The sequence below is a fragment of the Spermophilus citellus genome (genome assembly GCF_964194105.1).
Source record: "Spermophilus citellus genome assembly, chromosome: 11".
In the NCBI taxonomy this organism is placed as follows: domain Eukaryota; kingdom Metazoa; phylum Chordata; class Mammalia; order Rodentia; family Sciuridae; genus Spermophilus; species Spermophilus citellus.
The window spans coordinates 26,013,068-26,039,777 of NC_138192.1; the positions used below are offsets into that span (position 1 = coordinate 26,013,068).

At 41.1% G+C, this 26,710-nt stretch overlaps 1 protein-coding gene across 9 annotated transcripts in view; it reads right to left on the reverse strand.

Moving 5' to 3' along the window:
• Window positions 1-26,710, reverse strand: part of CCDC93 (CCC complex scaffolding subunit CCDC93) — an 83,414-nt gene that overhangs the window by 6,625 nt on the left and 50,079 nt on the right. For 6 of the 9 annotated variants that reach the window (XM_081261607.1, XM_081261605.1, XM_081261604.1 and 3 more), the window contains 11 exons: window positions 24,771-24,833; window positions 21,184-21,257; window positions 19,783-19,864; window positions 18,842-18,913; window positions 17,350-17,403; window positions 15,715-15,777; window positions 15,380-15,488; window positions 13,211-13,293; window positions 11,083-11,120; window positions 9,513-9,597; window positions 4,900-5,013 (listed from right to left, as the gene is read on the reverse strand). In XM_081261607.1, coding sequence (XP_081117733.1) covers window positions 4,900-5,013; window positions 9,513-9,597; window positions 11,083-11,120; window positions 13,211-13,293; window positions 15,380-15,488; window positions 15,715-15,777; window positions 17,350-17,403; window positions 18,842-18,913; window positions 19,783-19,864; window positions 21,184-21,257; window positions 24,771-24,833 — 837 coding nt within the window. Of the gene's footprint in view, window positions 1-4,899; window positions 5,014-8,590; window positions 8,740-9,512; window positions 9,598-11,082; window positions 11,121-13,210; window positions 13,294-15,379; window positions 15,489-15,714; window positions 15,778-17,349; window positions 17,404-18,841; window positions 18,914-19,782; window positions 19,865-21,183; window positions 21,258-24,770; window positions 24,834-26,710 lie in introns of those variants that run through there. The other 3 variants (XR_014018041.1, XR_014018042.1, XM_081261608.1) reach the window with 3 other exon arrangements.

A 26,710-nucleotide genomic window follows, 5' to 3' on the forward strand; every position in this document is an offset into this window, starting at 1 on the left:
CTCTACCCCCTCTACTGTAAATCATTTCTTCCAGTTGTATTATTCTTCTCCTACCCCTCCTTTCCTCTTATATGTAATTTTGTATAACCCTGAGGATCACCTTCCATTTCCATGCGATTTCCCTTCTCACTTCCCTTCCCTCCCACCTCTCATCCCTGTTTAATGTTAATCTTCTTCTCAAGCTCTTCGTCCCTACCCTGTCCTTGGTTACTCCCCTTATATCAAAGAAGTCATTTGGCATTTGTTTTTTAAGGATTGGCTAGCTTCACTTAGCATAATCTGCTCTAATGCCATCCATTTCCCTCCAAATTCTATGATTTTGTCATTTTTTAATGCAGAGTAATACTCCATTGTGTATAAATGCCACATTTTTTTTATCCATTCATCTATTGAAGGGCATCTAGGTTGATTCCACAATCTTGCTATTGTGAATTGTGCTGCTATGAACATCGATGTAGCAGTGTCCCTGTAGCATGCTCTTATTAGGTCTTTAGGGAATAGACTGAGAAGGGGAATAGCTGGGTCAAATGGTGGTTCCATTCCCAGCTTTCCAAGAAATCTCCATACTACTTTCCAAATTGGCTGCACCAATTTGCAGTCCCACCAACAATGAACAAGTGTACCCTTTTCCCCGCATCCTCTCCAGCACTTGTTGTTGTTGGACTTCATAATGGCTGCCAATCTTACTGGAGTGAGATGGTATCTTAGGGTGGTTTTGATTTGCATTTCTCTGACTGCTAGCGATGGTGAGCATTTTTTCATGTACTTATTGATTGATTGTATGTCCTCCTCTATAAGTTCAATGCAATGCCAATCAAAATCCCAACAGCATTTCTTGTAGAAATAGATAAAACAATCATGAAATTCATATGGAATAATAAAAGACCCAGAATAGCAAAAACAATGCTAAGCAGGAAGTGTGAATCAGGCGGTATAGCGATACCAGACTTCAAACTATACTACAGAGCAATAGTAACAAAAACAGCATGGTACTGGTACCAAAACAGGCGGGTGGACCAATCCACAAAACTACAACTATCTTATATTTGATAAAGGGGCTAAAAGCATGCAATGGAGGAAGGATAGCATCTTCAACAAATGGTGTTGGGAAAACTGGAAATCCATTTGCATCAAAATGAAACTGAATCCCTTTCTCTCGCCATGCACAAAAGTTAACTCAAAATGGATCAAGGAGCTTGATATTAAATCAGAGACACGGTGTCTGATAGAAGAAAAAGTTGGCTATGATCTACACCCATAGCGCAAGAGTTAACAACTAGAATCAACAAATGGGACTTACTCAAACTAAAAAGTTTTTTCTCAGCAAAAGAAACAATAAGAGAGATAAACAGGGAGCCTACATCCTGGGAACAAATCTTTACTCCACACACTTCAGATAGAGCCCTAATATCCAGAGTATACAAAGAACTAAAAAAATTAGACAATAAGATAAGAAATAACCCAATTAACAAATGGGCCAAGGACCTGAACAGACACTTCTCAGAAAATTTTTCTTTTTAAAATAAATTTTTGACACCTTCTTGAGGGGGGTGGGGAGTAGAGAGGGGAAGAGATGAAACAAGAACAAGCACATAGTTATACTGTTATATTGTGTATTGTACACTCAATTTTTGTAAAATTTTAAAGGTTTCCATAATAAAAATATGAACAATAAGTTTCAACTTTCATCTTACCTTTTAAATGAGGCCAAACTACTCAGCAGTATCAAAATACTTCTGCTGTAAAGAGCCCCCACTATGGGTAATTCTGTATATCACCTCACACTGAGATAATGTTTGAATTTTTCAATAAAGATATTCCAGCTGTCACCGGCTATATGTGAGCACTGACTAAATTTCATGCAATCTACTGAAGCCTTTTGGGAGACTACAGAATGATATTGTCTGTCTCTTCAAAGCAAATACAAAAGGGCCCTTTAAGTATTTCTTCCTGGATGGAAAGGGAAAATGTCTCATTACCTCTCTCTTTCCTGCTGAAGACTATAACCAGCCCACTGTGCACCAGAGACAGCATCCAGCAGTGAGCTCAGCTCACTTAAGGTTGTGTCTCCAAAGCTAGCTTCATGAAAACATAGGGTTTTTTATTTACCAGTGCTGTGGCAGAACATTTAAATTTTAGTTTCCTTGTGAGAAACTGTGGTTTAGAAATATACATCATAATGTGATTTAGTTGATGAGTTGTTTCCTGATTTTCCTGGCAGACTTGTAATTATCAACCTCACAGGGTGAGTTAATGATTTTAGAGAAAACTCAACGTCTCTAATCAGAAAGGTATTCATACTATAGGAGGCTGGATGTCACCTTGAGCATCTGACTTGGTGCCTAAATAGTATCCATGGGCTCTCACTGGTGCTTAATTAATTTGATGTAAACCAAATCCAATAAAGGAAACTGCTAAGGTAGCAAAGGACCATGCTCTGGACAACAATACTGTGCCTTACTGGGGAATGATTATTATTGGCCAGTACAAGTGCTGGGGACCAAGAAGTGGGAAGAATTCAGAACAGAGGAACAGAAGGCCAACCAGGTGGGAAGAGGCAACGAAAGTGGGTAACAGAGAGGATTCTGGGAGACTCAACCCTGAGATGAAAGTTTGACTATTCAAACCTTTCCTATTACAAATGAGATCTTATCTGGGACTGCAATGAAACAGAAAATCAGAAAAGCTGAAAAACAGCAGAAAAAAGCTGAAAAACAGACATATCTATGTCTTCAGTGACTCTGAAGACACAGGGTAGAAACTGGGGGTAGCCAGTGAGCCACACTGTCACCTGTGGTGGCCACAATTATCTCAGAAGAGCTGGTGGGAGAAAGTTTAAGACTTGGAATGCTGACTCGATTGCCACTTTAAAATTTTTGCCATGTACAACATTAAAAATGTTGAAGCTTAATGCTTTGGAAGGAGCTGCAGTCCACGAATGAGTTTTTCCATTTTATTTTCATTTGCTTTGATTCTGACAGCTTTATATTTATCCTGTGTAACTTACTTGTTTTTTGTTTCTATACTGTTAAATGGGCAGTGCTGGAGTGTCCAAATAAACATTTGAAATTTATTCTCTGAGTCTTTTCTCTTTGTGAGCTATTTGGATTAAAAGGAGAAAAAGCTCTGGAGGGAGCAGCAGAGTCCTATTTGTTCCTTGTCAGCTCACTCACTGGCCCTATTGAAACTTCATCTCTAAACTGCCAATTACAGAGGGTCTCAGACTACAGGACAGCACCCTCTCTTTGGGCCTCAGGGCCTTTACACAAGCACTGCTTCCCAGCTGAGTCCTACTGCTCCCAAGGCCGAATCCTGCTGCCTACACAGCTATCCCGTGACCATGCAATTAACTGGTCCCCTCAAATGGCAAAGTTTATCATTGTTATTACTTATTCACCAGAGTTTCCATTTGTTTCTGTTTCTTACCTTCATATCTATCTCTTCCACCACAAGGTAAGCGCCTTAAGAACAGGCACCAGGTCTGATTTACAACCCAGTGTATAGCCAGAGGCAAAGTAGGAACTGGGGAACATTTAAAAGGATGAGAGTTTGAAATGCTTGGAGGCTGTGACTCCTAAAAGTTAAATATCCCTGTTTTCTCTCTCTCTCTCTCTCTCTCTCTCTCTCTCTCACACACACACACACACACACACACACACACAGGTATAGATAAAGAAGGAAAGATGTGGATAAGGAAGAAAGGACTTAAAAAATTAACAGGAATGGGCTGAGGATGTGATTGGGTGCTTCTCTAGTATGTGCATGGCTCTGGGTTTGAGCACCAGCACCAAAAAACCAAAAACTAAACCCCACAAAACACACTAAAAAAAATACAAACAGAGCAACAACAACAAAAAAACTGGAATAAAATTACTGACATGTAAGATTATATTTCTTATTTTGAAGACCAAACAAAAGCTAGGATACAGCATACTTTTAACTCCTCTGTATTTTTAGCAGTTTCTGAACTCACCAAAACCACATGGATTCAGATTAGGAAGGGTGAAGGAATCCCTGGAAATAAAGCTACTGAGATTCCTGGTAAGTGACAAAATTGCAGTCTCCTTTTTTGGAAATATCTTAAGAAAAAGGAAGACATGCAGGTGAGGTGGCACACACCTGTAACTCCAGTGATCCAGAGGCTGAGGTAGGAGGACCACAACTTATTGAGATGCTGCCTCAAAATAAAAAACAAAAAGGATGGGATGTCAGATGTAGCTCAGTTGTGACCTGTAATTGGTTCAATCCCCAGGACCAAAAAAAAAAAAAAAAAAAAAAAAAAAAAAAAACAAGAAAGAAAAAGTCAAACACTTGTCCTTCTGGAACAATGTAGAGCAATCCTGCCCAAATGCAGGGAGGAAAACAGAAACAAACACAGCTAAGTGTTGGTGTTGGGTATTGGTGCCAGAGAGGAAACTACAGCTTAGTGGCACAGGTCACTGCCAAGATGCACAGCTGCTAAGTGGCAAAGGAAGATGGGAGCCTAAGCCTGCCAATGTTTTCTCTCTTCCCGTGTGGATTCTCAAGGTCCCTCTCATACTAAGATTGGCAGGAGGGAAGACTGTATATATTAATCCATAATGCTGTTTATAGGTGGACCTTGCTGCAGATGTATGGAGTCATTTCACCTTTGAGTTTAATGCACTATCTAAATTTAAGAAAAAGAAAACAAAGATGTGATGTTTCTTATAACATTTAATTAGACCCTCAAGACTGGCCAATGCAACCTTCACCTACCTAAATGCCACAAGGTACTGCTAGAACATACCACCAATTTGTCATTTCCCCTCACAGACAAGAAGAAAACAAAAAATCCTGCTCTGATTTTTCAAAGCTCATCCTGAGGTGAACATATACTTCACTTTAGCCTTAGCATGTCTTGCCCAGCTCTCCTCTTACCTCTTTGAACTCTTTCACAGTCTTAAAGTACAGCCTCTGCTTTTCTAACAGCTCCAAGTACTGGTCATTCAACTGGTCTCTTCTCATTTTGTTCTCTTGTTTCTTCTTTTCCATCTGTTGAAAACATTTGGGGACATGGTGGGTGATGAAAAGGTATTCCGACAAAGATACTGCTGCTGGCAATATCTGAAGAGCAACCATTATTAACATTTTTCATGGATTTCCTTCCAGTACTTTCCTTCTACATGTAGTTTTTGAGGTTAGTTTATTAATTTGTATATTACATGAAGTCTCTATAATTTATTCAGTAATTTTCTGATCACTGAATGCTAACTGGTTTCATTTTTTAAATATATATATATATATTTAGTTTTTTTAGGTGGACACAATATCTTTATTTTATTTTTATGTGGTGCTGAGGATTGAACCCAGCATCCCGCGCATGCCAGGCAACTGCGCTACCACTTGAACCACATCCCCAGCCATTCATTCATTCATTCATTTCTTTCATCCATTCATTCATTTATTTATTAGTTTTAGGTGGACACAATATCTTTATTTTGTTTTTATGTGGTGCTGAGAATCGAACCCAGTGCCTCATGCATGCTAGGCAAGCTCGCTACCACTTGAGCCACATCCCCAGCCCCTCATTTTTTTGTTACTACAAACTACTTTACAATAAATGGTGATTCTCAGCTGGGGGCTGTTTTGTCTGCAGTGAACATTAGGCAGTGTCTGGAACAGTCATGATTGTCATGACTGTGAGGTGGGAGTATTGCTGGTACCACAGGTTGGAGGCCAGAGGCTACCAAGCATCACCAGACAGCTTCACAGCTAAGAACTGTCCTGCCCAGAATATTATTGTGTGAGGTTGAGAAACCTTGATTTAAATAACTGTCTGTTGCCAGGCATGGTAGTGCATGTGGGTAATCCCAGCAACTCGGGAGGCTGAAGCAGAAGAATCTTTGAAGCCAGCCTCAGCAATTTAGCAAGGGCCTAAGCAACTTGGTGAAACCCTGTCTCAAGAACAGAAACCAAACAATAACAACAACAAAACACAAAACAAAGGAAGAAAAAAAAAGGCTGGGAATGTGGCTCAGTGGCAAAAGCCCCCCAGGGTTCAATATCCAGCACCAAAATAAACAAACGAACACACACACAATAAAATTGTGTATCTTCTTTTCTCTTGATGTAATTATTTCCATGCTACAATTGTAATTTTAGAAAGTACACAGTATTCCTGATCATTGTTCACTTACTGGTAGACTATGGAGTGTTTCCAAAATTTTGATCCTATACATTCAGGCTAGACTCTGATTTAAGGAGACCTTTCTAAGGGACCTAAAAGCTTATTCATTCAATAAATGTCAACACCTACAGAACACCCAAATGTAGTGGTGAATGAGGCAAAGTCCCTGCTCTTAGACTGCACATTTTATAGACATCAAACAAGCACCCTAATAGACAAGTGTAAAATTCCTAGGAGTCCAGCAGTATTATGAAGAAAATGAAATAGGCTAGTAATGGAGTGGGTTGGGCATAGGACCTCTTCAGATTGGAATGTCAGAGAGCTGAGGATTTGATGGCATTGGAGCAGAACTGGCAGTGGTATGTGCTGCATTTTCTGAAGATAAACTTGGAGCACCAGTCAGGAAGTGAGGGCAGAGTTACAGTACAGAGCCAGTGCTTTTTGAATGAAATCATGAGTGATGCTTTGCCTGGGCTTCACTGATGTGTGACCATGATTTTGGAAGAAATGTACAGTCATTAAACCCAAGTTACAGGTGACCTTTATACAGCAGTTCTTTTTCGTCTTTCCACATCAACAGCCTCTGTTGACATTAAAGGTGAAATGTAAGTGGTGTTCCCAATACCTATCCCAATGCTGTTCAGGAGGCCTAGACAACATGCAGATTTGTTTTCCCCAGTTCAATCCTGAGCCTGAATCAGCTTCGGAGTTCCAAGGCTCTTTGCCCACCTGATGTTACCTGCCCAGCCGGCTGCAATTCCCACTGCTACTCCTCCTTGCAGCCCATTTCCCCAAACCGCCAGACACTTGACCTGCAGGGCTGAGTACAGCTTCATGGTCAGGTCCCTTCCTCAGCACTGTAGGCAGCTAGCTCTAGCCTGGGTCTCTCCTGTTGGCTCAGTACTTGGGCAAAAAATTTGGTTATGACCAATTGTGTTTGAGTGATGGAGACATAGCAGTTGAGTTCAATTATGAATTTATCCAGGACCTACTATGGAAAGTAGTGTGGCAAGTCAGAAAGGGAATGAGACTAAGGCCAGAAAAGCCTGGGTTCAAACCTAGCTTTGTCATTCACTGTGAATCAGGGCAGGCTACTTAACATTTCTGAATGACAGATCCCCCTTAGCTGTAAAAATGAGGATGTCACCCTGGTTGCAGGTCTTGTTACGAGGAATGTTTGGTGTTAAATGTTAAGTCAGTGATACATCTTTTGGTTCATGGCAGCTGCTCAATGAAGGCAGCTTTTCCTAACATTTAACTAGGTTGCATGCGTCAGCAGGAGCCGACTTCTCACCATCAGGAGCTGACTTCTACTTTTGAGTTTCATTTTCACACTGTCCTCAGTACCTTCTTGCTCACTCAAACCATTTCTACTCCTTACTCATCAATTCTTCACACCCAGGCCAGGAACTCTGGAGTGCTTCTGCTGAACACCTGAAGTATTCCAGAGACCCAGAAATCTGACTTCCTCTGGGTAAGGTCAAAATGGCTGCCAACACGTGACTTTGTCTTTACTCAGAAGCCCTTAGATGGAACATAAACATCGGTTGCATCGCACATACCCAGTGCTCGTCTATCTCCAGTAATGCCTGGACCCAGCCAGGTCTGGGGAATCTTTCTCCAGAGACTCAACTGCCACATGATGAAAGCAAGACCCACCATGGGACATTAAAGGGAGTGCTGCTTGTTGAGTTTATAAACAAATACAACAAACACATCCATTCAAATGAGCAAAACACACAAACTGCTTTCACTTGGGGTGCCAATCAGTGTTTAAACCCCACCTAGAACCCTTTCTGAGTACTGTTTTTAGAGTCCACTGAATGAATTCACTTGTTCAGCAAATAGTTCCTGAGCACCCACCATGGGTCAGGTGCTTCATTAGCCCCTGAGGATACAGACATACAGCTTGCCCTGCCCTGGGTTCCCTTCACCTGCAAGCCCCACCAACTAGCAGCTTCCTTCACTGGCTAACACTGAGCTGGGGGAGAATGCAGAGAACTAAGGGGTCAAGCCCATTTCCTCCCCCAAGGATGAGGTTCCCAGTACACAGAAAGGGAAGCAAAAGGAAGAAAGAGCCCAATGCATTCCTGTTGTCCTTTACTGTAAGTGAGGGCAGCTCCATGAGAAGCAGCAGCGGGCTAGAAATGACCACCTCCCTGAGATATGGGTTGCCACCAGTTTGGGGTGACCAGGCTCCATCCACTTTACACCCCAGATGGAGAAGGCATCTCATGCACACTTGCTACCTTGGTGAGGGCATGTGCACATGGCAAGTGCAAATGATATGTCTGCTGTTATTTCTGTGGCTGAATAGTGGGAGAAACCACGTCTCCTCAAAGTAATACCTTTTCCCCCTCGTTTGACGATATTTTGTCGACATTACTAAAGGGGAGATCAATGATGTTTTTCTACAGGGAAAGAGATATGAAGCACTTTTACCTTTAGCTCTTCCTGATGAGATAGGATTTCAGGCAGCTTCAATGTTTGCCATTTGAAAGTGGTTCCTTTATGATGACAGGACCCATAGACAACTCCTTCTTTCATTTTGCATTCTGGCACCACTCTCTGGAGCACTGTAACCCAGGATCCTGAGTGGAGATGAAGTCCCCACTAGATTCTACTACTGAATCTGAGGACCACTAGGATATCTTTTTTTACATAGTATTGAGAGCAAGAGGTACTAGTTAGGGTTCAATTGGGAATGTGGTCAAAACTGAAGCTATAAGTCTGGCCCCAGCTCAAGCAGTCAGCAAGTTCACTGAATTCCCAAAGTGGGGCCTTGCACATGGAACAAAAGGAGGGACACCTCTTGTTGCCCATGTACTGCAGGATTTTCTAAAAAGCTTCCTGGGGCTCTTGTGTCCCTTCTCAGTTACTCTGTTCTCTTCTGACTTTTGAGGTTCAATTTCTTCTTGTTTTAGCAGAAACAAATTCAGAAATCATCTGCCTATTTTTCATAGGGGGTTCTTATGCCCTTATGATCTGAGACTTCTAAGGAATGAATGTCTAGTGAAGCAAAGATCCAGTGAAGGGATCACTGAGCAAGAGGGGAAATCTGTTGGGAAAAGGCAGTTTCCTCACCTCACAGTGGGCTAACACGAGGAATGCACTACAAGGGTTGTCAGGAGGATTAGTATAGTACTTGGCACACAGTAGGTGCTCAATAACTTGGAGATACTGCTTATAGCAGCACTTGGACCCCAGAGTGCAGGCACCCTGGGGGCAGGCCCTGCCTACTGCACAATCAGATGCCCGCTGGGATCCCCCTGTGGAAGGAACGCCATCAGGATGGACAAAATACTTCCAGGACCTCCCCACTACCACCATGGAACTGCTGTGTGACAGTAAAGAAACCACTGACCTTCATTCTACTTTGCTTAATTCCTTCTACAATCTGTTCCATCTGACGTAAAAACTGGTCCCGGGCAGCAGGGAAGGCCATGGCTCTGAAAGAGAAACCAGGAGAGGTATGATCAGCACACAGAACTCTTGAGAAATTGTGGAGGGGACCATGGACTCAGCCCTGTACCCATATCATGCCCTAAGAGGCAACCTGGCCTTTTCAAGGCAGTTACGATTCCACACCTCAGAGGAATTCAGGACAATCATTCTGGTCTAATAACTGAATGTTAATCTTTTATTTCCCACAACACTTTTAATACATGTTTTGTTAAAGTAAGACATGACTAAATATTACAAGAGAGGAAGTCTGCTGGGAAAAGGCAGTTTTTTTACCTTGAGTTGTGGCATGTACCATTTAATTTGATTTGGTTTATAAAAATCTGAGAATTGGGAGACAATTGGGATGGGGAGACATATCCAGGTGTTCCTAAAACCAGGGCTGAGAAACCTGGTCCTGTTGCTAGAAGCAGCAGCTAAATGGGTGGACTCCTGCTGTGCTAAGATATTTTTTCTCATCTTCAGCTCTACAGAAGGAAGAATACTAGGGGCATCAGAACACATCCAAGGACTGAGAATTATTCCAAAGGGTGGGCCTGACAGCAGAACTCTTCACAGACACCCTCAAACTGCAGGTTCTCTTAATTATCAGGAAAGAAAGATAAAGCACCATTTTTAGAAATGTCTTAAGACTGTGAGGTACTAACTGAATCTGAATCTTATGAGGGATTTGTCATAGTTTTTGTTTTTCTTTCTTTCTTTCTCTCTTTTTCTCATTCATTAGAAAAGAAGCATAAAATCTAGAGTCTGTAATTTATTAAGACCTCAGTATGGGCCCAGATAAGGGGGACAGTAGAGTTTATGCTAGAGAGAAAGGAAGCCTGCTAAGTGGGGAGCAAGCTCTAGGCTGCCAGGACTGTCCACCCACTATCCTGGCAGGACTCGCTCCCAGATTGTAGGCTTCCTTTCTCTCTAGCACAAACCTCTGCTGTCCCCCTCTTCTGTTTCAGGGTTGCTGTGGCCTAGGTATAGGTGGGCTTTGCATCCAATTTTTAGAGGAAAAAAATTCATATGTGAACAAAATGGTTTAGAGGATACACATTAACTTAAAAGAAAAAAATTACAAGATTTTAAAAATATTTAAAAATTATAGTTTTGTTATCTAAATTTTAAGGCATTTCTATGTGCTTAAGAATAAGTGGTATTAATCTCATCTTACCAAGATGAAACTAATATTCAAAAGATTATAGCAGCTAGGCCAAGTCAAATGATTTGAGAGTTAATTTTTTCCTAAGCTACTCTTTGGTGTTTTTAAAATGCACTCTAACATCATTATATTTTTGCAGGAACTCAAGGATAGTGTGACCAGTTATATCTGCTCTTAGCAGAAGAGGTGATAGAGTGAGAATCACATACCCAGCTTTAAGGCCTGCATGTACCGTTCTCAATCATACCGTGATTTCACAAGGTGAAAGCAATACAAACAGGAGGGCAGCCAGGGATTTATAGGAGGGAGGATGGACTGTACTTACTGGGAGAAGTTCTCATGAATTGAGTTCAGCAGGCTAATCTGGGAAGTTAAAAAACAAGCTGTAAGTAGAAGACGAGCAGATCCCTAAACTACCTTGATTACTGAAAGCTCTCCTCCTCTCCAAATGCTGCTTCTGAAAGGAACATATATCTTGTTTAAGTAGGTTAAAGCAACAGATGAAAGAAAAAACAGAGTAATATGTTCTTAGTCCTATAGTTTTTCTCAGGGAATCCACCTCTGTCTATTCATAGAAAACTTTTCTTCATGCGATACATTCCCATGGAAATGTAGGATGAGGGCTCTTTGAAGGGCCCTAAATACCAGCTGAGAAAGCATATAACTAATATGAGGGCTCTTTGGCTAAGATGCTACCACACCTGCTTCGATCTTGCTAGAGACTGCACTTTCTCTTCAGGGCTATCAGTGCAGGGGTGTCAGCTGGAATCCTGACTGAAAGCACAGGACACACCTTACTGCCCTTTCCTGAATCTTCTTGCCTACATGCCCAGTTGGTGGGTGGCTCTAAGGGCCTCTGAAGGAATGCTTCCTTAATGGTTCCATTCCAATGGAAACTGCCTAAGTCTCCACAATAGCACCCTTGACTTGCCTCAGGGATACTACAGTCCTGGGAATAGGCAAGTCTGGAGTCTAACAACCTATGTTCTCTTTTGGCTGTATGCTCACTCAAACTATGGGCTTGGGACTAAGCAATGAACATATTTAGACTTCCAGTTCATAATCTGAAATGCGAAAATGATATTCTTGCCTTTAATGCTCCAAAGAGAAGTTTTCTAAAATATCACAGGCATAAGTCCATTTGGAATAAAACATAATTATTCAAATGCAAAATTTTAACTGTGTTAATTTGGCTTTGAATTAGAAAGTCTAGCCTCTCCCAGCAAGTCTAATATCCAAGTTCAAAAAAGAAATGCAACAACTTTAAACACTGAGGGTTCATGGCCTTCTGAGAAGGGGCTGAACTATCCCTCAGTTAGGGTTGGCAAGTCTTCCCCTATAGTCAGGGCCTGGGCAGAGCTCTGCCCGATGTCTGACTCAAATCTCACCAAATACACTCATTTATTTAAAAATGTTAGATTCCTGTCACTGTGTAAAGGTGTGGATACAGAGAAATAAATTTCAACCCCTTATCAAGTAGTGAGTTTGTCTGATTTGACTGAAAATATGCAACAAAAGTAACAAAAATTAGATGCCTTGATTTGACTTTAGATGATACATCATATTACTCTTATTAAAGTTCTTATAAAAGTTCTAATTAGTTGCAGGTCAAAAGGTGACAATAAAAACAAATTCTGTAAGCCCCATCGTGAGGGTGGGTAGAAACTAGTATGTACTAAGAATCCACTGTATGAAAGGAGCTTATACTTTCTCATACTTTATTGATCATAATCATCATCAGAATCAGATGTGAAGTGAGGTGAATGAGGACAAACTAAAGCTCAAATATGACTTGAAATCCTGTGCTCTCTTCACTACACTGTGCTGTTGTCAAGACTGGGACTGTTCTTTTATCTAAATTCAGGTGCACATCCTACCCCAATCATCTGATGTACAGGGTATGTATGTGTGTGCATGCGTGCATATGTGCATGCAGGGGATGGGGGCGGGAGCTGAATCATAGAAGAAGAGTCAGAGAGTAAGATGGCAAGGGAGGCATGCCTATGTTAACTTTTTGCTCCTGTTTCAAATTTTCATTTCTCTTAATTCAGAGGAATGCCTGCCGGTGATGAATAAAGAGCTACTTTCTGAGCTGCTTTCTCCACGTAAGCTTGAACAAGGCCACCTATTATCCCCAGTCACTTAGCTGGTGCCTCCCTTCCTCAACACTTTTTCCCCAGCTTCAGAGCTTGCACTTTACTTCTTTTCATGATGGTGTTTCTCATGGGGCACTATAGAATGGTTGTCCACCAGCCTCAATTCATGGCAGATGATGAACTAACTCCCAAGGAATCTTACCCTTTCTGGAGATGAATCCCAGCACTGGACATACAGTAGGTGCTCTTTCTACTTAAATTGAATGAACCCATCCCAGGCATCAAGTTCATTTTAACTTCCTGGAGTAAATTGCATTGCTTACTAGATTAAGTTATTTTCTTTTTAAAGGTTCTTACCTCCTTTTCCAAATAAACCTTTTTATCATCCAGGGTATTATACAAAGTGAAGAACTGCTTGGTTTCTTTGTGCACTGCTGAAACTGTAAATACAAAGAAATTAGCACATGAGTAGTAACACATATCAAGTTGAACTAAACATTCATTCCTAGAGGAAGAACACTGCCAGGACTCAGGCCTTCCAGGGTTGGGAGCTCACTCTCTAATGAAGCCCCAAAAATGTGCAACCTCAATCACCTTGGAAATGTTAAAAAAAAAAAAAAGTCACAGAAATGAGAATGTCTGTACGTGGGACCCAGGTCACCCAATAACACATTATAGCTAAAGTTGCAAATCACTGCCACAAATAAACAAGGCCTCCTTCTCCCCATCTTGCTCAAGAACAGGTATAGGTTGAAAATATCTGATGATTAAAAGTACATATAGATTTTTTTTTTTTTTTGGTACTGCTTGAAAAATGGCTTTGGTGTAAACATGCCTTTAACAAATTACTTTAGGGTGAGAAATTTACTCTGAAATATACAGATGCAAGGCATTATTGTTAAAAGCTTTTGAGCAGACAAAGGAAAAGATTTAAAGATAAACCTATTTTCTGTTAAAAATTGTCATTGATGATATCCACCTCTGATCATCTGAGTCAATCTGAGGACTAGCTGAAAGCTCAGATTGGTGGGCTGGGATGTGGAGAGGAGCATGACCTGGACTTCTCAAGCAAAGACAGTGGGCTCAAGCTTGAACCAGGGAGGTGCTGAAAAGCCCTGGCCTTGAGGCAAACTCTTAGATGGACTTTGAAATGCCAAGTGGAAACTCCAGGAAAGTGACATGATGGATTTAGGGAATGGTTTACAGGCCAAGATGCAGATGTGCTAGAGAGGTAGGGCATGGGTGACTGTAGGAGGAAGCCCAGAAGATGTGGCACTTTGAACAGTCTATCAAAGATTTTGAAAATTATCCAGTAAGTTATGGAAATTATTAAATATTAAAGTTTTTGAGCAAGAGTACATGACCAACTTTCTGTTTGAGAAAGACTACTCAGGCAAGAGTTTAGTGAGGGGATTCGACTCTGGGCAGAGATGCCAGGAAGCTGCAGCAGCAATCTGGAAGACACAAACTTGAAAGTTAATAAGAAATAGAACTGATGAGCAGCAGGAGTTAGAACTGAGTGGACCAGTTCAGCTAAAGGAAACAGGATAAGGAGGCTGAATTCAGTTTTCTACCTGTTGGGTTTTGGGTATAAGGGACACATGGAAAGAGGGAAGACTAGAGAAATAGATAGTTCTTGCCTAGGGTGGGGAGTGGGGGACTGGGGACAGGCTTATAGGGACTGACTTGGATCCTGAAGGATTTTCCCTAACAGAAGAGAAGGGATCCTGGTCCATGTAATTGGAGGAGCCAGAGATAAGATACCAAAACTCTGGGTATGCACAGAGGCAGTGTGTGGGCTAGTGAGGGTCCAGATCAAGAAATGCCTCCAGGTAAGTCACTCATACTGTAGAGGACCTATCCCAGGTACAAGAAGGAAATCTGCTTTATTCAGAAGGCCTGGGGGAGCTCCTGAATATTTGTCAGCAGAGAGAAAAGCAATTTTATTAGATGAGACCTAAGAGACTTGGAAAAGCCACTACAATACAGCTAATGGTCATTTATGTAAGATATTATGCAAGCAAGAACGTAAAGCAGGAGAGGTGGGCACAAAAAGACAATGGCAACTTTAAGGCCATTCTGAGCCTAACAAGATGGAGACACTTCTTCAGGCTCAGGAGAATGCTCTGGGATTACTGGGTGAAGATGATGGTATTAAAGTTAAGACCACATCAACAAGAGAGTCTGCAGAGAATAATGAGTGAGGACCCATCCAGACATCAGGGTCATAGTGTTCCACATGAAATTGGAAAGTGGGAGCTCAGGGGAAGATCACATGGCTGACCAGAATGAGGGCTAGTTTATAGCATTAGTCTAAGAGCTCAATTGGTAAAGAATCTGTCTACAGAGAGCACCACAGTGTTCCTCCTGGAATCGTGAGTGCCTGATGACAAAGTGAAGCCCTTCCTGGAGTGACATTTGTAGACTGTGCTCTGGAGTCCCCTCTGCCATGCTAAAGTCAGACACAGTCTCTTGCCTATTGGCCCTCCCCAACCTCGGGAGCTTGTAAATGGCTGATGCACCTACTTTGGCGGTAGAGTTCAATAAATCTCTTCTGATACTGTATTAGCTCAGCTCGGCTGGGCACTTCATCAATCTTGCGATGCAAAATTGCTATTTCACGATTTCGTCGAGCCTAAATATAAAAGGGAGGGGAAAATAACAATATTTGAATAAAGGCATTATATATTCTCTAGGGGCCAAAATATTGTCTCCATTCTGGAAAGAAAGAGGACTGGTACACAGCAGCCTTATAACTTGGTCTCTCTAGTTCTTACACATTGAGACTTTAGAGTTCTGCAGTAGGACATTCATACCTATTTAGACCTATCTGTGTATTGTTAGTTCTTGATTTTACTTACCTGTAGTAAACGGATCTTGTAAAGTTTCTCTTTCTCCATATTATATCGTCTGTCTAGGTCTTCCTAAAAATTGAAAAAGGCTACAATTATGTAGGAATAGAAATTTTTTTTTTTTTTTTTGGCACCAGGGATTATTTATCAGGCATCCTTAACCACTGAGCTATATCCCAGTTCTTTTTATTTTGAGACAGGGTCTTGCTAAGTTGCTGAGGTTGGCTTTGAATTTGAAATCCTACTACCTCAGTCTCCCAAGTCACTGGGATTGCAGATATGTGCCACTGTGCCTAACGAAACTTTCATTCTTTGAGTCTTTGTAGGCTGAATATGTATCTCCTCCATCTTGAATCCTCAAATTTTTCTCAAAAGGTGGAGTGTAAGGTACAAGTCCTACTGCATGTGAGATTCTAGAGCTTTTTATACTGTCTCTTCCTTCACTAAGGATCCAGTATTTTTAGTGAAGTCCTTCCCCCATACCTCAAAAAATACTATGAGGAGGAGAAAGTGAATCCTTACAGATATGGCGTGTGTTTGGAGATAGTGCTAGCTTTCTGTTTTTACTTACAACTAAGATGTCCAATATGATAGCCACTAGCCAAATGTGACTGTTTATACTAACATGAAATAAAACTTAAAAACTCAAGTTTCCCTGTTGTAATAGTCATATTTCAAGCATTCAGCAGCCACAGGTGGCTACTATATTGGAGAGCAGATACAGAACATTTCTGATTATGGAAAGTTATTTTGGATAACTCTGAGAACAGGGAGATACTAGCACTGCATGGAACTGAGGCAGACATGGTTGGATGGTGTATTACATCAAAGTTACAAAAGGGGTCAAAGGTATCCCCTCCCCCAGCACATGTGCATCAGCATGTACAAGCATGGATGGAGACATGCACACAACCCCCTCTCTCCTCCACAGGCCTCATTTTTAGGCAACTTTCAACAGTTTCCCTAGAGTTCTAAGCCCATTCTCCTCGCAGGTAATAAAGAGAAGCCCTTAAAGAAGAACATGAAGAGTTTCCCCAATTTTCCTTTCCTCTTTCTCCTGTAATTGCACTGAAGTGCTGGGAGCTCTGGTTTAACTCAGAATAGAGGTAAGCAAATTATAGCCTGTTAGCTAAATCCAATAACTTTTGGGCCAAATATGCCTTTCTACCTATTTTTTGTAAATGCAGTTTTACTGGAATACAGTCATGTACATTCATTGACATAGTGACTAGGGCTATTATAGCACAGTTGGCCCACAAGGCTGAAAATGTCTACTATTTGGCCCTTTATAGAAATAGTCTACAGACCTTGCTATGTAGTCCAATAGAGAAAGCTTTTCCCCTCCCGGTAGAGCCCCCAAACTGTGACAAGTATAAGCCTCCCTACTTCTCAAATGAGATGCCAGTGTGAAGACAAAATGCTTGCACACTGTCCTGGGACAAAACTCTCTGGAATGGTAACCTTCAGGGCTGTCTCTTAGGAGTCAGGTGTGTGAAACAGTACCATGCCCTGAAAGCCCAAGAGACAAGAAGTTGGCTCTAGAGACCATTAAAGCAGGCATGAGAAATTGCTGAGAGAGAAGGGAAAGCTGGGTCACTACACCTTGTGAGGCAGTACCAGTCCTGAGAATGGGCAGGTACTTACATCATGAGTCATCCCAGAAGTCAGGATTTCATGTGGCTCTCCACTGGAGAGGTTCTGAAAGGATAAAAACACAATAACTACTTTTTTAAGTAGGGAGAATGGGAGAGCTGAGGGTCTAAAAGGAGGAAGGGGGTGAGAGATGTGGAATGCCCATCCAGCTGAGAAGTGTGTTGATGTACACTGAGCATCATTTGGAGAAAGAGTAGAAAGCGAACAGCCTGTATGTGAGCCCCAGATTTTAAATTATTCTTAAATGTCTATCAGTTATACCCATCATGTAAAACAGTAACTGCTTTTGAATGTAAGAATCTCTTTAACAAGATTATTGCAAATGGAAATGTGACCTTGAGGGTCTGTCATCTGGGAAGCTCAGATACTGGCAGAGGTGGTGATTTATATCTCAGAGGCTCAAAGTCTGAGAAACAATTGGCAAGGCAGGCTAGGTGGTGATGGTCCCAGGACATGGATGAATCCTTGGCTCTGTTGTTCACCCATCAGTCCCTTGCAGATGTGAAGTCATGTGGCCTGGCTGAAATGAATGAGGACGCACCTCGAAGACCAGGGCCCCTGTGGGTGGAGACTGTGGGGCCCAGGTGGGGCATATGGACCCTGGTACTGGCTTGAACAATTCTCTTCCCCTACCTAAGCCTAATGTTCTCCTTTATATAAGGGTGAGAGAAGGTATAGTTGATGGGCACTATGACCCACCTAGTTCTTACATCCTAGGCACAGGGTCCCTCAGAAATGAACTCTGAATGAAGTGTGACAAAGGAAAACAAAATTGAAGGGATTCCCTACAATCTTATTTGGTGGAAGAAATAGACTTCATTTTCTTTTGTGCTTTGTCTTTTTATTATTCTTTATTTATTTACAATGTAACTCTCTACCCAGGCCTGCTGTTTCTATGCATGGTGGCTTTGTAGACATTCATGTCACTCATCTGTCTAGACACAGACTTCATTTTCTTTTCTCTATTTTTTAACTTAACATTTAATGGACATCCACGCTAGGTCAATGGAAGAGCAAGTCTCCTGTTCAGAGATGCAACTGATGTTCCTAAAGCCAAAATGTTCCTGTAGTCCTGGGGCTCTAACACAAAACCCAGCACTGCTCTCCTCTTTCATGTTTGTGGCAACATATCGCCAGCAGGACTAGAGACGGGTAAATGGGTAAACTAAAAGACATTTTGAAGAGTAAGTGGAGTAGGAAACAGAGCTTGAACACTTCCTAACCTAAGGCAAAGGACATAATTCTGTGATCTGGTAATTCATGCCTATTGCTCCTTTCACAGAAGAAAGAGAAGAAAGAAGGATAGAAATCTAAGAAAACTGCAGGAGGAAAGCAGTTGAGAAACGTGTATTTATTGGCCTAAGTGAAATAATCCAGCAGTCCTTTTTAGCGCCAGACTATCTGGTGGGCTGGTCCTCTAGAGACACTCCCCACAGAGGCCATACCAGCAGCTGACTGTCTTGCGGACTAACCAAGTCCTTACCTTTCCGCTTCCACCTGGTGTTCTCTCAGCTTTCAGGTTTTCGATTTCCTGCTGAAGCCGCGTCATCTCTTCCTTTAAAAGTAACATATTTACAAAACTCAGACAAGGTTAACAACTGGATGCAATTATTTAACTACTACTTGATCCAGAAGACTTATTTTCACAATTGAGAACTACCTGCTCGGATCTCCAAATTTCAGCCTGGGAAAGTCCCCCCATTCCCCTAGCAGCTGTGTGGAAGCTGCCCTTCAGTCTAAAGAGGCCTGTCATTGCAAAGTACAGGTTAGGTTTATAGGGAAATCACTGGGAAATGAAATCAATGAGTGGCTCAGAACTTGGTTTCAATCAGGCTGCTCTGCTTCCTTTCTCCAGCAGGCCTCAGTTTCACTCACCTGTCTATCACCTAGGACCCTGTTTCACCAAATCCTTCTTCTATTTGCTCATCTTGCCTGGCCCTTAAGATCCAGCTTCCTGATGATTCCTGGATGGGCTTGCCTCTCCTTCCCTGGTGCTCACAGAACTTGCCGGGCCTTATTTCCTGTTTCCTGAAGTCACCTGTGTACACATCACCCCCACTACTATACTGGAAGTGCCCAGATGGCAAAAACTCAGGCTTCTACATATGCTATATAGACATCCAGGTTTGAAAGGATAGCCCTGGCTTTGTATGATGCTATTACCTTCACAAAAGCCATCTGTCAACAAAATATATTTTTTAAAGACCATTTTAAGATTTTTCTTTCCAAGACATTAGATAACATTATTTGTTGGATACCCTCACTTGGAGGTCTCACTCTGGTACCCTCAGATGACTGGTATATAACTGCTTGATCAATCTGCTTTTGTATTCTGCACTGGATAAAATGCCCCATGGCACAGGGGAGGTAAGTCAAGAGCCTTTACAAGAGTCCTGGTTTGTTTGCCAATGGCAAACAACTTACTCGGCAATGTGCTTTAAACTCCTGTTCTTGACTTTTCAGATTTTCATTCATGGCTACAAGTGCTCTCAAGTTCTGCAGAATACTGAAAAGAAAAGACCAAAAAATGACATATGGTAGGCCATTATGATTTTATAAATCATAGCTAAAACAAGAGCCTCACTAGAAAGGACTCCATTTTTAATTTCCCTTTGTGTCTTCCAAGAGAGTCTAATGGGTTCTCCACAAATGGTAATGACATTCATTTAAGTGACATTATTATTCATTTATATGCCCAAGACTATATGCTGATCCAAATAAACATTACATATTCTAGAACTAAAATGTCAACTGTAGAAACATCAGTAAGTTTCAACAGTACTGGATATATTAATGATACCAATTATTCAGCTACACTCAGGGCATAAACAGTATTGAAAACCATTTTTAATAACCATTCTGGAAAGGAAACAAGCTGCTTAGGGACATTAAAAAAAGGGACTAATTTGAAAAAAAAAATGTTAAATGCCTAATAGCACTTTACTCCTTATCATGAAAGAAAGGTTTCTAATTACAGAACCAAGTGGGCTGTGGGTACTTTTTGTTAAAAATGTCCATCACACTAGAACATCTCATCTTGTGCCTGAAACTTTTTATGATTTCACAATTTCACTGGAATGGGCAACACCTAGTAGATTTTACACCCAAATAGTCTGGAGCTAAATCAGATGTTAAGTGCTTCCTTCTTTCTAAACTGTGATTAATTTTACACGGAGAAAAATAAAATTATAGCATCTTGGTCGTTGCAAAAAGATCACATCTTTTCTCCCAAGGACACATGGCTAAAATGTGTGCTGTTAAAAATATGGTAACAACAGATGGCTCTAAGGAGAACTGGGCTGGGGACAGAAGCCACAGAAAGAATTTTCCCTATAGGCTTTTTTATACTATGAAAATATATTGTTTTTAGCTGGGCACAATGGCTCACACCTGTAATCCCAGAGACTTGGAGAATCCCAAGTTTGAAGACAGCCTCAGCAACTTAGCAAGATCCTGTCTTGGGGAAAAAAAAGGGATGGGGTGAGGTGGGGTGGGGATAAAGTACCCCTGTGTGCAATTAAAAAAAATACTGTTTTAAAAACAAACAAAAAACAAAACAAAAATGCCTTTGCTGCTTCTGACTATAAGGGGAAATGGGAGAAAGATGGGTAACTCAGTGCAGTCCGAGCATATGGCAGCAAGTGCCCAGCAGCAGTCACCTGGTTTTGGATGGGCACCCTTTCTGTGATGATATTAACTGACAGGCACTGGGCTAGAAGTCATGACCTCTGGCTATTTTGTCTTGTATGCAAACAAATTAAGCCTCCAGGTACTGGCAGTTACTTTCTTCAAAGAAAAAAATAAATGTATTCTGAGAGCTCTCACCTTGGATCAGCTTTGGATTCTATCTTCTCAAGGGCTGCTTGCTCTTTGTCCAGTTTCTCACTGTGACTTTTCAGCTGCAAGAAAAAATGGAGGCAACATTGCTAGGGACTTGGTAGTAGAGGGAAAAGTGTTTCTGTTTTCCTTCCCCTGGCTCACACTTGAACCCCACTTCTGATAGGTGGCCTGAGCCCACTGGATTTGGTTGCTCATTTAGAAGCAAGGTGGACCAGAGAAAGGGGAAAGGGGTGAAGAAAAGCATGGAAAGGCCAAATCAGATTTTGATCTTCTGGCAAAAGAAACTTTGGCCATGGCTTCAAAGCAGCATCAAATGGATGGAAAGTTGAAGTAATGCTGAGAGAAGATGCCTTATGGTAGCAAGGAGGAAGGAAAAAGAGTGGCTAAAAGAGGGAGACCTGGATTTAAATCTCAGAATGCCAGTCTTGCTAGAGTTTTAACAACCTAGTCTATTGAACAGTTTTACTTCCTTTTTCTGAATCAGATGAGGGAAATTCTAAAGCAACTCAGATTTGAATGAATAAAGTGTTCAGTAATATCATACAACAGAACACATCACAGATATTTAAATAGAAAGTAAAGTAGCGTCCAGTGATTTCTAATATCTAGTGTGAGATAGCTAACAGGTACAAAATTATGAGTATGGCAAGCTTCTAGTACGTACAAAGGGATGAATACCTTAAATGTATGCATATATGAAGAATATACACATGACTGCTTTTATAGTCATAACATTTCCTAAAAGATTCAATAGAAATTGGTTATATGGATTGTCAGGAGGGGGTAAATAGATGGCCTGGTTACAGAAATACATTCTGTGCTTTTTGAATTTTGAACCAGGTGAATTATTATTATTTTTTTTTTTAAAGAAAGGTTCCAAGAGTTCTAGCAGAAAATGGCAAAAGTTGTAGCAACTCCTTCTTACCCCAATTCCCACCCCCTCAATCCAGACTCTTATGTTAGAATAAATGGACTAATCTTAATGGACAAGAAATGGCAAGCGGAATGGATGAAGAGGTCAGTTGTGTGGAGTCAACAGACACAGAAAGGACCAACTTGCAGGATTGGGTTTCTGTGTTGCAATAGCTAGGTGGGCAAAGCAATGAAGCCTGTCTTCCATAAATATAAGAGGGGATACATGAGTCTCAGATGCAGAACAGGGTTTCGGAGTTGGGAACAGTCAGTAGAAATTTTGGGATTTCTCTGATCCTGAATATTAGTTACCACTGGCTGCTCCCACCAAATAGAAGGCTTCACTCTTCAGAATAACACATGAAGTATGCTTCATAAAACAGATACTGCATCCACAGAAATGGTGAAAGGAAATTTGAACATTAAATATGAGAACATAGCCCATAGTCATCAAACATTAGAAGATAAACCCATAAAAAATGTAGATTCAATATGTGAATTCTGAATAGAGAGAAAGTTTCAAGACAACCAATGCCCTTAGCGATACAAGAGGATATTGCATGTGTTGAAAAGAATCAACCATACACATAGAAAATTAAAGTTGTACTAGTGAGTGGACAGGTAGACCCAAGCCCGTGCTGCAGACAAGAGCCAGCAGTCTCCTGGCCTCTCTGAGGCAGCCATGCACCTCCCAATAGGTGTCACTTGCTGCTGCCACCCCTCTTCTGCCTTTCGTGCCTGCTTCACCATTCCTAAGTATCGAAGAAAGACAAGTCTTCTTGGTTTTCAGTGCCATTAGGTTATCACGGAAGGGAAGGTTTTGCTGAAAAGGTAAAAGCCAGGAACCCTGGCATGAAAGGGTTCAGAGTGCTCACTCTGCCCAGCCCGACTTGAATGGAAGATAACCAGGCACAGAGATGAAGGTCATTATTTATTCACAGGACAACAAATTAAATTTCCTTATTAAGTTGTTAAGCACTAGGTTTTGCCTGGTTTCCTATTTTTCTAGATGGGATTTAATTTTGTCCTACTAGATAGTAAGCTTTTTGAAAGGGCTTTGATTCCAGACAGCCATCATTTGAATGCTGGCATCCTACTGTATAGCCTTTGGCAAGTGATTTAGCCTCTCTATCCTAGTTTCCTCATCTGCAAAACAGGGAAAAGAGGAGTATGCTGTTAGGGTCACTGTGAAGATTTAATGGACAAATACAAGTGATGGGCCCAGCATATGGTGATGCTGGCTGTTATTCTTTGAGGAAAGTAAGACTTCCCCTTATTATTGATTTGGGTCAACTCTTTCCATATTTCTTGCCTAGGAAAAAAGCTCAACCAATGCTTGATTTAGTATTTAGTACAAAAAGGCAGTTTACAACCACTTAGAATTTATATTCTAAGACATGTCTTAAAAACTGATATCAATATGTTTTGCTTTCAGTTTTTTTTCAGATTGTTATACAAAGATTGATCCATGACTTGGCAAACTCAGGCCAGGGATTCTGCAACATTAAAAAGTAACAGAGCAGCAGGGATTCCACCCCCAGGCACTTTGTATCTTATCTATTAGGAATGCAGTCACAGAACTGTGTAAAGGAAGCTCAGTTGTCCAAATGCAACACAGCCTCTTTAGAGAAAAGGAAAAAAAAATTATTCTAATGGTCATCTTCACCCCTGTCCTTTTCAAACATTCAGACAATAACCAAAGAGACCAGTCCTGGTCACAAATGAAAAGCTCTATCAGATTTACAGCAAGATGGTGAAAAACTGCTACATATTGCCACAAAAATAAGAATTTTAAATCAGCATATTTCATGTGAAACTTTAGGAACTGTCTTGATTTCAGAGATGTCGTACATGGTCCCAGCTTCCAAGTGACCCAGACAGCAATAGATAGAGATGTTACAGTGAGGCCCTCTCAGAGGACAACCACAGTCTCAGCACCAAAGTCACCACAAAGAAAGCTTTTCAGATTCAGATGAAGACAGTCTTCTGTGGAAATACGAGGGACAGAAATATCTAAATGCTCCTCATGACAGAGGTGGTGGCAGAGGCATCTGTTCCTTGCCTGGTTTCCTAGGCAATCACCAGTGGGAGGAGAGCAGCACTGGGATACTGATGTGAGATGGCGCGCTCCTAGCCTGAACTGGAAACTGAATCCCACAGCTCAAAGACACCCACACACCTCTTCCCTGACCTGCAGCCCCTCTCCTTCCCCATTGCACCTGGGAGACAACTGGTATTCCTGAACAGCAGTTTATATCACTTTGAGGTTCTCTCTTTTAAGAGAGATCTTCTTGCTCTTAAGGATCTCAGTCCTCTGGAGCTGCTTTGTAACTTGTTGCTTGAGGAATAGGGGCCACTCGCTGTGAGAGACCCTGCAAGTTCTTCTCTGTGCCCTCTTGCCTATCTAACCAGCCCTCCTCAAGGAGTCTCTATTGACTCTTAGTTCAGACACCTCTCCTACCAAGACCACTGATGGTTTAGAACACGGCAGTGTGGACAAACTGATGGCATGGGTCACATACACCATGTGTCCTCAGGTGGAGTGAACCATAAGGACAGCACTGTACTCCCATTAGGCTGATGAAACACAAGTTCCCCCAGAAGTGTTGGATAAAGGTGACTCTTTACAGAGGCCCAAGGAGGAAGAAGGACCTGCTTACCTCTGTTAGGGTTTTCTTTGTTTCATTATATCTGGCTTGTAAGTTGGTATGACTTGATTGAAGCTATAAAGGAAAAATAAAAGATGTTTACTTTCATTTGATCCTTACAGCAATACACATGTGGATACTATCCCCCATTTCATAGATGAGAAAATGGAAGTTCAGAAATATTTAAACTGAGAAAATATAGGAATTTTAGAAGAGTTGCCAGGAACGCATGAAAAAATATCCTTATATTTAATTAGCACCAGGTATGTGTCAGACCCTCTACTAAGTACTCTGCATAAATCCTATCACTGAATCCTTACATTCAATGGATAAGACATTATGCTTATTTTATAGGCAAGGAAATAAAAACAGAAAGGCTAAATTACTTAACTAAAGTTCTCAGAGCTGACAAATGATAAAGCCACATTTCAAATTCAAGTCTATCTGACTTGTCTATGGCTATAATCAGTTCCGATAACCAACCTGCCTACTTACAGACTACAAACTATGTTTCAGCACACAGGATTCCAGAACAGAGTGTAACCAGTTGGCAAATAATGACAGATAAAAGAAAGGATTCAGGACTTTAATACTTAGAGAAATAAAATTAATTATCTTTACTGTTATAAACTCATATCTTGAAAACATTAATTCTTTCTTCCTGATTCCTCACTCAGTAGACCAATTACATGGTCAGGGTTATTGCACACACCAGTCTTCTTTAATATCAACTGGAGAATACTAATTTTTGTTCTTTTTTTTTTTTTTTTAAGAGAGTGAGAGAGAAGAGAGAAAGAGAGAGAAAACTTTTAATATTTATTTTTTAGTTCTCGGCGGACACAACATCTTTGTTGGTATGTGGTGCTGAGGATTGAACCTGGGCCGCAAGCATGCCAGGCGAGCGCGCTACCGCTTGAGCCACATCCCCAGCCCCTAATTTTTGTTCTTTATTAAAAAGTCTGTTATATGTTAGGTAGTATGTCTGAAAAACAAGAGGTTCTTGGTAAACACAGGATCTAAACCAACTGTAAAACAGACACAAAAGTCAGGGAGGACTGGCCTCTCGGCTGAACTGAGAATGAGTCCAGACTGCCATTTGGAACAAGTTTGGCATTCTTTCTCAAGTTCTGGCAAGAAGGAGAAGTAAGTGTTCACCTCTGTGGAGATGTTCCTGTGGGTCTAGAATAACCTTTAAACTATCCTCTTTCAATAATAAAGAAGTTCCATCCTTCATTCCTGTTCATCCAGATTCTGTGACAAGTTCCTTTTGAACCAATCACTTTTATGTTCTTATCAATGGCAAGGATCAGGAGTAGAGATGACAGTCTTCACTAAGAACTATTGCAATGTCTAAATAAATGACTGAACACAAACCAAATAACAGCAAACCTATGCATCCTTCTTTCCTTATGATCCAGAGAGTGGATAAAATCAACACCTTATTAAAAAAAAATGACTGGGCAAGACCAATGAATATGTGAAATTTGCAAGAATAAAAATGAGCAAGCTCAAAATGCCAACTGGTATCCATTTTTGAAAAATCAACTGTTATAGGAATTTCTCATCAACTGTTTTACAAAAAGCCATATCCATGCCTATAATCTTCTACTACATGTTATTTGTCTAATAAAGTGTTATTCCCCATGTAACTGAAGCATGTAACAATTTTTTAACATCATATGACTGTTCCCTAGTCAAACTCCCCAGTTTCCTCTTGAAAATATATAAAGGTCTTTCCAAACAGTCACATCTATCACTAAGTATTGCAGAATGCCATCTGTAACAGCTTTCTTAAAAGTGATCCAAATTCTTCCGATTCCCCCGTCATCACAGGCCACCCGGACAATTGCAACAGCCTCCTGATGGTTGGTTTTTCATGAATCCTTTATCACCCCAGTTCAATTAATCTCACAGCAAACAGAATGCTTTTGTAATATTCAAATCAGATCACA